We start from the raw sequence: 11,667 nt of genomic DNA, 5'->3' as shown, positions 1-11,667 counted from the left end.
AAATAGAAGGGGAACGTTTGAAGGCAAGCACAAAATAAATGTGCACGACAGGGCAATAGCGAAAGAAAACCCAAGTCAAAACTTTCCCTTCTATTTGAACCAAGAGAAGACAAAATGATGCAAGAAAAATACTATTTGAGCAGCAAACAAATCAACCAAAGCAAGCAAAATAAATCAACACACGAGCCGCCAAATTTAATGTGGAAAACCTCTCCGGTGTGAAGAGTAAATACCACAAGGCCAAAGCTCCACTGAAATCAACAAGAGTTAGAAAAGTGTTCTCCAAAATGACCACCAGCAAAGTGTCAAACAATGAGCAACACAACTATAAGATAGCACAAAAAACTAGAGAAATAAAAGGAGCAAAATCACCAAAACGCAGCTACTGCTCAAGAGCTAAAATCTAGAGTTATAGGAATCCAAATCACCCTCTCTCAGTTCTCAATAAAAGATCAAATTGAAAGGAACAAGCTGTCCAAAAATTAGCTCAATCAGACAAGAAACGAAGCGGAAATCGCGATTTGATATTGACTGCTAGGGCCTGTGCCAAAATCTGCACTCTCTCACTTTTTTCTTTATATGACTGCTGATCTAACTATTGTGATTCTTCAACATAAGACCTAAAATAAAGTCTTACAAATGCACCATAATATTGGGCTTATGGACAAAAGTGAGCTAGTCAAATTGGGCTTAAATTTATCCACAAAGAAAAAGAAGGAAATCCAAAACCTTAGATTTTTATTTATCCACATAGGAAGGGAAAAAGACCCAAAATTCAACATTGTCCTGTCGTGCACATTTATTTTGTGCTTGCCTTTCCCAATAATTATATTCATAGCTGGAATTCGAATGTTTTTAAACTATGGATTTGAATTACATATAGAGAAAAGACATAAAGTGACACTTGAAGTTGTCCCGAATTTTCAAAAAGACACCTTAACTATGTGAACATCCTATTACCCCCTAAACAATCTTGAACTAATATTATTACATCATTTTTTGTCCACCTGGCATAGAGAGTGCATGCACTCTCTTTAAAGAACGTGAGCAACCTAAAACAATGAATATAACTTTATTTTTATAAGTATTTTGCTATAAAATATGCTTTCTTGTTTTTCTTATTATTTTAATTTTTTTTCTGTTATTTTTCATCTTTCTTTCTTCTTTTTTCTTCAAAAATTCATTAACATCTCCATTAAAACTCCTCACTTTCAATGTCACCATTTTGATCACAATTTCAATTCCCCCCCCCCCCATTTTTTTTACTACTATTAGTTTAAGTCTCTTCAATTTTAAAACTTTATCTAACATTTTTTTTTACATTTCGAACAATTTGATAAATTCATTAGATTTCAAGATGATTAAGAGGTATCATTTAACCTTTTTATTCGATTTCAATCAAGCTCTTTCAATTTTTGGGGAATTCATTGATTCTTTCAAAATTATTATTTTAATTTTAGAGTTATATGAAAGAAGATAAATTCATTGATGATACCTTCAAAATTTTGAATTTTCTTAAAAAAATAATTAGTTTTGTTATCACTAACTCAACAAAGTTTAGAAAATAATATGATTTAAAAAAAAATCATTGAAAGGATGAAATTTGATCGAAGAAGAAAAACAAATGGGAAGGAATACAACTTGATATGGGTGGAAAAGGATGAGAGTGAGAGCTAAGAAGAAGAAAGAAAGAGAAAAAATAGAGGGAGGATGTCAGCTTGAAAGTGGGGGGTGGGTGGGTGGGATGAGATGGAAGGTGAAGTGAACTTTAAAAAGTAATAAAAATAAAATAAATCAAAAAGTAAGAGAGAGAGAAAAAAAATGAAAAACTTAAAATGAAAAAAATAATTTTAAATTAAATTAACACGTGTCACGTAATGATTGGTGCGTGGTAAAACTTGCCTTTTAAAATCTAAGATTGGCCGAATAATGATATAATAATATCATTTCAAAATTGTTTAGGGGGTAATAGGACGCACAAATAGTTAAGGTGCCTGTTTAAAAATTTGAGACAACTTCATATGTCACTTTATGTCTTTTCTCTTACATATACCAACAGTGTAAAGATTAATTGTCTTATCATAAATATTTGTATGTAATTATCTTGTAAATAATCTACACAAAAACTATGACTATTATGCATTAGTCCAAACAAGATGGGTCTGACTATATCGGGACCGACTATATGAAAGCCTACCGAAGACGTCTCAATCATATACTATGATTCACAAGCAATTATACAAAAAAAAAAAATCAAGTGTTTTACCTTGCAGGTATTGATTTTTTGAAAAAAAATATTATTTGGCATAGAAAATATATCTACTATATTTACAATTTGTAAATACACTTAAAAAATTACAATTCCTAGTTATCTTTTGGATTTTATAGAAATTTTTTTTCCAAATAAGACTTGTATCTAGTTCTTGTGATTAGCAATCACGATTGGAGAGAAAATCTTCGACTAAAACTTATCTCCACCGCCACCTCCGAAATCAAAGCCTATGGAGCTATGCAATCGTTGGATCTAGGTTTTGGTCATGACTATTTTCAATTTTTTCTTCTTCATTGATGGGTGGTGATTTGAATATTTGTTGGATCTGTATATGTTCTTATACTTCCTTCTCTACTCTGTATAACTTGTTGATTGAATCATACCTCTAAAATTGAAATACAATATATAAGATTTAAATTTTTTCCTTCATCGATGGTGGTGATTTGGATCTTTGGTTGCATCCATATTTGTTCTCATACTCTTCCTATCCCTATTTGTATCAGTGGATGATTGAATCATACTTCTAAAATTGAAATATGTGTATGAGATTGATGTCATGACAATGTATCATAAATTGAAATAAGTGACATACAATTAGTAAATAAAATAAATCAAAAAGTAAGAGAGAGAGAAAAAAAATGAAAAACTTAAAATGAAAAAAATAATTTTAAATTAAATTAACACGTGTCACGTAATGATTGGTGCGTGGTAAAACTTGCCTTTTAAAATCTAAGATTGGCCGAATAATGATATAATAATATCATTTCAAAATTGTTTAGGGGGTAATAGGACGCACAAATAGTTAAGGTGCCTGTTTAAAAATTTGAGACAACTTCATATGTCACTTTATGTCTTTTCTCTTACATATACCAACAGTGTAAAGATTAATTGTCTTATCATAAATATTTGTATGTAATTATCTTGTAAATAATCTACACAAAAACTATGACTATTATGCATTAGTCCAAACAAGATGGGTCTGACTATATCGGGACCGACTATATGAAAGCCTACCGAAGACGTCTCAATCATATACTATGATTCACAAGCAATTATACAAAAAAAAAAAATCAAGTGTTTTACCTTGCAGGTATTGATTTTTTGAAAAAAAATATTATTTGGCATAGAAAATATATCTACTATATTTACAATTTGTAAATACACTTAAAAAATTACAATTCCTAGTTATCTTTTGGATTTTATAGAAATTTTTTTTCCAAATAAGACTTGTATCTAGTTCTTGTGATTAGCAATCACGATTGGAGAGAAAATCTTCGACTAAAACTTATCTCCACCGCCACCTCCGAAATCAAAGCCTATGGAGCTATGCAATCGTTGGATCTAGGTTTTGGTCATGACTATTTTCAATTTTTTCTTCTTCATTGATGGGTGGTGATTTGAATATTTGTTGGATCTGTATATGTTCTTATACTTCCTTCTCTACTCTGTATAACTTGTTGATTGAATCATACCTCTAAAATTGAAATACAATATATAAGATTTAAATTTTTTCCTTCATCGATGGTGGTGATTTGGATCTTTGGTTGCATCCATATTTGTTCTCATACTCTTCCTATCCCTATTTGTATCAGTGGATGATTGAATCATACTTCTAAAATTGAAATATGTGTATGAGATTGATGTCATGACAATGTATCATAAATTGAAATAAGTGACATACAATTAGTGATGGGTTACATGTGTCTATCAGAATTGATAACTACATTAATGGAGCTTTAAGCTATGTAGAAGAAGAAGTAATTGAACATGAAAATGACCATATATTGAATATGTAGTTAGTTACAATATTAAGTGTTTATATAGCTCACACCTAGCATATGTATATAACCAGTGGCGGACCCAGGATTTTTACGAAGTGGGTTCAAGATATAAAAATATACCTAATATTATTTGTAATTTTTATGAGGCTAACAACATACATATCTGACTATACTAAACAATGTTAATACATTTGAAAAAAATTCAATTGACTTATGAATGAGACGGTAAATAACAAGATGGACGAAAAACTAGGCTTCAATATAAACTAAGAAAATAAAAGAATATTATGAATGATTTCTCTTCATTCAACATTTAACAAAATATTAAACAAAATAATTATAACCTTAATTTCAGAATCGAATACATAGAAATATACCTAATATTATTCGTAATTTTTTGTTGATTTTAGAATGATAAGGAATTTTTTAGTTGAAGAAATAAAAAACAACCACAATAATCATATATGTATATATAAAGACTAAAATCAAGAGCGAAAAACATTCAACAAAGAAGAAGACAAAATGGTTTTTAGAATTGAGAATAATAGGGATAAGTGCCTTCTTAGTTGAGTTTTTTTTAAAAAAAAAAAAATTAAAAACAAAAAGGATAAAAGTGGTTGACTATTGGACTTTTAATTGTAAAAGTAAAAAGTTGTTTCTAAGTAACTAAAAGGACAAAAGTTACACCTACATAGAGGACAAAACTGTGTGTGAACGTTTTATATATACAAAAACGAATTAAAACTAAAATGTGGCAATGGGGATTCGACCCCGGGTTGGCTGGGAAAATTGAACCCCCTCAGCCACTCGGCTAAGCTTCAGACTTGTGTTAGTGGGTTCAAATTTATATATACATATAAAATTTTAAAAACTGATTAAATATACATATATATATAGTGTTATTTTTCAACGAAGTGGGTTCATATGAACCCACTTGAACCACTGTAGGTCCGCCCCTGTATATAATTGCTATATGTATAGGCTAAGTTAGGAAGCTTCTAGATTTTAACTTAACTCTAACTGACTATAACTAACAATGCTGATTAGAATGACCATGGTAGCTTGTTAACTTCACACTCTGGTTAACACTCTCCCCCAAGCTCATGGTTTGAATAGGTTAGCAATTTTAGTCTTGTTTAGCAGCACTTGATATTGAACTTTACCAAGACCTTTGTGAGTAAGTCAGCCAATTGATCTTTAGTATGGATGAACTCAGTCTAGCAATTCTTGACATATTTTCTCCCTTACAAAATGACAATCTATGTCTATATATTTAGTCTTTTCATGGAATATAGGATTTGTTGTAATTTAGATTGCAGTCTTATTGTCACACATCATCTTCACATGTAATTCAATCTTTACTCTAAGTTCTTTGAATAGCCCACTAGTCAGGTGATCCCTGCTGCACAATTTGACATACATCTAAACTTTGCTTCAGCTGAGCTTTTAGAAACTGTTTCTTGCTTCTTTGACTTTCAAGAGATAGTGCTCCTCCGAGATTTACTAGGTATCCAGTAACAGACCTCCTAGTCTCTAGGCATGCTTCTCAATATGAGTCACGGTAGGTTAGTAATTCAGTTGTGTCTTCAACTGACATTAACAATCCAAGTCCTGGGGCTTTTGTTTTAATGTATTTAACTACCATCGTGCTATTTCTATATGAGACTATGATTATTTTAAACCATAAATTTCAAAAGTCTTTCTTTCTTTTTAACCTACATGTCGAATCAAACTAACTCCAATAAAATGAGACAGAGGAAGTACTTCCTCCGTCCAACAATAGTTGTCCGCTATATTAAAAATAGTTGTTCAACAATACTTGTCCAATTTAGAAAATTAAGAGATACTTACCTTTTGTGTCTATTTTACCCTTGCTATTAAATAGTATTTATCATCTAACACATTTCTCAAAATATTAAATTTAATAAAGTCAAAAGATAATATAATAATATTATATTAATTATCACATATTTATATAAAAGAGAACCCTAGGCCCGCCTACATGGCGCTACCACAAGCTAGAATTTCCTTTTAAATTTATTTATTTCCAAAATTAGCCTTCCACTTTCATGAAAAGATGTGACTTTTATGAAAAATTGTGACTTTTATGAATAATTGCGACTTTTATGAAGAGTTGCGACTTTTATGAAAAAATGTGACTTTTATGGATGGTCATGACCTTTCCGAAGGGCTGTGACTTTTCCGAAGAGTTGTGACATTTCCAATAAGGCACAATAAGAATTTGTTCACACTACCCTTTGTTGTCTATAAATAGAGGAATTTCATCTCATTTTAAAACAACGAAAATTCTGAACTTCTTCATCTTCTGCACAATTAAATATTCGTGTACTTTTCTCCCATTGAGTGGCTCACTGACACCATTGTTTTTGTATCAATACATTTGTGAATAGAATCGTTTCATCCTGAGATGATCTATTTCTTTAAACCTCAGGTACTAGATGAGAATGATTTCCTTAAGGGACATGCCCAATTTTTTCCTTTCAATTTCATACTATTGTTATAGATCTTGATATATTTTTTTACATTCATTAATTTATGCTTATGATATTAATTGTTATTTTTGAGTATATGTTTTAAACTTTGTTGTTTATGTTTCAGTAAAATTATTGTTATAAGTATTTGTTAGTACATATAAAGATTAATTATTTATCAAAAAATGTAATATCTCATATTCATTTTTATCTAATTTCCCAAATATCAAATAATAACACTTCCTGGAGGCAAAAGGATAAATTATAAAATCAAATTAAAGCTGATTGATTGAAGGATAAATGATAAGATGTTATCATATTCATTTTCGTTTACATTATTAATGTTTGTTACTACATAATCTTGTACATAAAATAATATAATATTTTAATTTTAATGACTGATATATTTTAAATATTATTTTATAAATTCAGTGATGAGAAATTTTACTAGTTTATTCGTACTTCTTAAGGAATAATGTAAAGAGACAAAAATGGAAAAGCACGTAAACTTAAGAATTTTCCGTTATAGGATAGGAAAAAAAAGGTGAGCTGTAACTGCCCATAAGTTGTAGATAAACTCCAAAGAGAGAAGATAAAAGAAAACGTCCATACCATTCTTCCTTCTCGCGAATCAAAAAAATGAATGCGATAGTACAGCTGCCTTACGATGCTACGGTACGGCTGATGCTGGGTTCTCTAGAGCGCAACCTCTTGCCGGACACTGTTATACGGCGGCTCACTCGACTGCTCTTAGCCGCCCGACTTCGCTCCGGTTACAGGCCATCCTCTGAGCTACAGCTCTCTCATCTTCTCCAATTTGTGCACTGTACGTATCTTTTCTCTAATTCTATATATCCTCTGAGGTACAGCTCTCTCATCTTCTCCAATTTGTGCACTGTACGCATCTTTTCTCTAATTCTATATATATTGGGGAGAATTTTAGGCAAATGTTAGATTACTATTTTACCCTTGCATTGAATTTAAATGTTATAAATTATTTAACAAATTAAATATAAAATTGTAAACTATCATATTAGTACATGAATCAACCACTATTTTACCCTTGCATTGAATTTAAATGATAAATTATTTAACAAATTAAATATAAAATTGTAAACTATCATATTAGTACATGAATCAACCACCATAAAATATCTTGAATATTTATTCTTTGTATTAATTTCATGTTGGAGTAAGTTGGTGATTTTTTTTGTTTTATTCATCTTCCAATTGGAAATATGAATGGTTATGTATGTTTGCCTTTCACAAAAAAGAAAAAACCGTACATAGTAATGGTTGTGTTATTTGCAATACAAAATTTACATGAAATATTTTGGAATAAACGTGCAGTGCACATTTCCAGAACTGGTTCAAGTAAAAGTATAAAACTAGCTTACATTTATTCATATAAAAACATAAAGTTCTTCAAATCACATAAACTAACAAAAGATATATTGTCACAGAATGTTCATAATGATAGCAAAATTGTAAAAATAGCACATGATTATTATTGAATCATGATAGTATCCCATGATACCTTGTATGTAAAATGATATTCAGAATATACTTATGGGTATACTTTGAGTTATTCCATGAATAGTGTTGAATCACGGTTTAATGTGATTGCTTGTGTGTTAAGTGATATTCAGAATACACTAATAATGGTTATTGATATATTGTGTAGTATACTGGGATTATTGTTGACTCATGATAGCATCACATGAGTACTTTTGAATCATGGTATAATGTGATTCAGTGTTTTAAAAAGGTAGTTTTGTGACTCGCCTCAAGGAGGGGCACTGGAAAAATGCCTCGAGGCTCACGTTTGGAGCTTAGTTCTGTGAGACTTACCCGTAAGTGTCCGATTGTATGCCCTAAACACAATCATGTTACATCCAACTTAAGAAGAGAGGAATAACAGTAGATATTTGAAAAACATCAGATAATAGTAGGTTTCGGCTCATCTGAACTAAAGTGGGTTCATATGACACATAGTAGTGAAGTGGTAAAGTTTTTGACTCCCGTTAATATATATGTTCATTGCTTTATCTATTATTCTGTAGTCTTGAGACACAAAAATTAGGAAGAATGTACAACCATCATTCCCAATTTTCAGATCAACAATGCAAGTATGTACACGTAAATGCTGGTATACCTTAGACAACAGAACAAAGTGCGTGTCGTTTCTAGAATAGTATATATGTTGTGTTCTAATAAGGATATATTCATGCCTCATCCTTTAAAGTATCTTGACTGACTGGCTTTGCTTCTTTTACATAGCTTTAAAAGAGATGCCTATAGCTGTGATGACTGAGAAGCCAAAGTCCCAACATTATGAACTCCCTACCTCTTTCTTCAAGATTGTTCTTGGAAAACACCTCAAATACAGGTAACTATATATATTCTCATTATATTGTGATGTGTCATTCATGTATATTGCACTTCTAAGCTATCAGAGAGTAAGTTAATCTATTGTGATGGTCTTACAAGATGGCTTATTGTATGACATGTTAATACAGCTGCTGTTACTTCAAACACAAGTTGAGCACTTTAGAGGATGCTGAAAAAGCAATGATGGAATTATATTGTGAAAGGTCACAGTTGAAAGATGGACACACTGTACTTGATGTTGGTTGTGGCTGGGGCTCCCTTTCTCTATACATAGCACAAAAATATAGTGCCTGTAAAGTTACCGGTATTTGCAATTCAGTCACCCAAAAAGCACACATAGAAGAGCAGTGCCGGTAATAACTTCTTTCGATACTAGACGACCTAGGATATATATGCACACCTTTCTTATTGCTCTCCTCTGGTTTATGTGCTTAGGGAGCTTCAGCTGCGGAATTTGGAGATCATAGTAGCAGATATTAGCATATTCGAGATGGAAGGATCCTATGATAGAATATTGTCTATTGAAATGTTTGAGGTATTGAGTGCTGCGATGAGTGTGTTTGTTACAATTTAGAGTTAAGACGACAGCTAATAAACTTATATATTTATAGCATATGAAGAACTATGGAGATCTCCTGAAGAAGATGTCAAGATGGATGAAGGCAGATAGTCTTCTTTTTGTTCATTATTTTTGCCATAAAGCATTTGCTTACCACTTTGAGGTACCTATACTTCTAGCTGATCAATGCATGAGTATTTCCTCTGCTTCAATTACAGACGTGGTTGTGCAGGATGTGAATGATGATGATTGGATCACTAGGTACTTCTTCAGTGGAGGTACAATGCCTTCTGCCAATCTCCTCCTTTATTTTCAGGTGAGCTCCATGATGTAGTTTGCAAAGAATCCATCTCTAATAAAAAGAAAATATTTGGATTGATAATTATTATGATGATGCTTGGTTGCAGGATGATGTTTCTGTGGTTAATCATTGGCTGGTTAATGGAAAACACTATGCACAGACAAGGTGAACTTAACTTGTTTGAATATTTTTAGAATTATGAAACATGTATTGATAATAAGCTTTAACTCCGTTTACAGTGAAGAATGGCTTAAGAGAATGGATGAGAACAAGAGTTCCATAAAGCCAATAATGGAGTCAACTTATGGGAAGGATTCAGCCGTTAAGTGGACTGTCTACTGGAGAACCTTTTTCCTTTCAGTTGCTGAACTGTTTGGGTACAACAATGGAGAAGAATGGATGGTTGCACATTTCCTCTTCAAGAAGAAATGAATTTGCCAAGCAAACTGTACCAAGTAATAAGCATGTCTACATGCATTTGCACTATTACCATAAATTAAAGTAGAATGTGTTGCTATCATATATTAATATTACTACCATATTTTCCCCCTTACAAAATGACAATCCATGTCTATATATTCAGTCATTTCATGGAATATAGGATTTGTTATAATTTGGATTGCAGCCTTACTGTCACACATCATCTTCACATGTAATTCAATCTTAACTCCAAGTTCTTTGAATAGCCCACTAGTCAAGTGATCTCTGCTGCACAATTTGCCATATATCTAAACTTTGCTTCAGCTGAGCTTTTAGAAACTGTTTCTTGCTTCTTTGACTTCCAAGAGATAGTGCTCCTCCGAGCTTTACTAGGTATCCAGTAACAGACCTCCTAGTCTCTAGGCATGCTTCTCAATCTGAGTCACGGTAGGATTATATACAGTAGAATGTGTTGCTATCATATATATATAGAGAGAAAATTTCATAAATGGGCTTCAGAAAAGAATGTGATCACTCTGTTCCTGAAATCCACTTGAACAAAAGTTCTTGAATGGCAATTTGATCCTTTCTTTAGGTGCCTTGTGTTCACAAAAATGTTCCATTCATCCTCCCCTCCACACTGTCTCTCTGGAGATGGTTTCGTTGCCCACAGAAGACGGTGCCAATCCTTTTGTTTAGAGGCTTTTACTGGCACTTGAACTGCAACACGAAAACTGAGACAGCAGCAATAATGTTGCCAATCTAACAACAAATGGGCATGTGAACACGTTAATTTTCCTACAGGTTCTCGCATTAATGTGGCAGAACTTCAGCAAGACAGATCACCCTCAATTTCAGCAACTTAAGTTAGTTTTCTGAAAATAATCTGCATCTACATGATTCAGTACTATATACTTAAACCAAGTACGAGAGTCGAGATTCAAAATGATCGTGGAGATACGAGGCTGGCAAAATATCTGTGTCATTGTAAAAGGGATAAATCAGACTGAAACCAGTATGGACACCCCATGGTAATCATAGAATTCCAGCTAAATTTCACCTCTGGAACTAGGCTCCATGTATTTGATTATTTTCATCATCAAAACCTGAGTCCTACATTCATGGACTGGTGGTCTGCCTATATGAACTTGGTGATTGCCATATCTTTACAAAAAACAATCCACATTAAACCTAGCATGAACTCTCAAGTAGCCACTAAATAAGGAATCATGCAGAAAGCAACACTTCCACCCAATAATGTATATTGTAAACAGCATGAACATAAAATCAAAAAAACAGGTCATGCTATAGATGTCATATCTAAGATAGTTGACAGCCAAATGTGAGATGGACAAACAGACCAAAAAAAGAGTTACCTAGTCTTTCTTTTCCTTAAAAGCCATGAAACTTGACAAAACAGCCAGGACTGTGGGGACAAAATGCAAGCTTTC

At 32.2% G+C, this 11,667-nt stretch overlaps 1 protein-coding gene across 1 annotated transcript; it reads left to right on the top strand.

Annotated features, from left to right (window-relative positions):
• Positions 1–7,056: 7,056 nt before the first annotated feature.
• On the top strand, positions 7,057–10,481 carry LOC102601274 ((S)-coclaurine N-methyltransferase-like). The gene is made up of 8 exons (XM_006351541.2): positions 7,057–7,371; positions 8,826–8,934; positions 9,065–9,289; positions 9,372–9,471; positions 9,548–9,658; positions 9,728–9,811; positions 9,903–9,961; positions 10,036–10,481. The coding sequence occupies exons 1-8, from the start codon at positions 7,185–7,187 to the stop codon at positions 10,226–10,228; spliced, it is 1,068 nt and encodes a 355-aa protein (XP_006351603.1). The 5' UTR covers positions 7,057–7,184; the 3' UTR covers positions 10,229–10,481.
• Positions 10,482–11,667: the final 1,186 nt, after the last annotated feature.

Source organism: Solanum tuberosum, unplaced genomic scaffold, assembly GCF_000226075.1.
Source record: "Solanum tuberosum cultivar DM 1-3 516 R44 unplaced genomic scaffold, SolTub_3.0 scf00135, whole genome shotgun sequence".
Lineage (NCBI taxonomy): Eukaryota > Viridiplantae > Streptophyta > Magnoliopsida > Solanales > Solanaceae > Solanum > Solanum tuberosum.
This window is presented reverse-complemented; position numbering and strand designations above follow the sequence as displayed.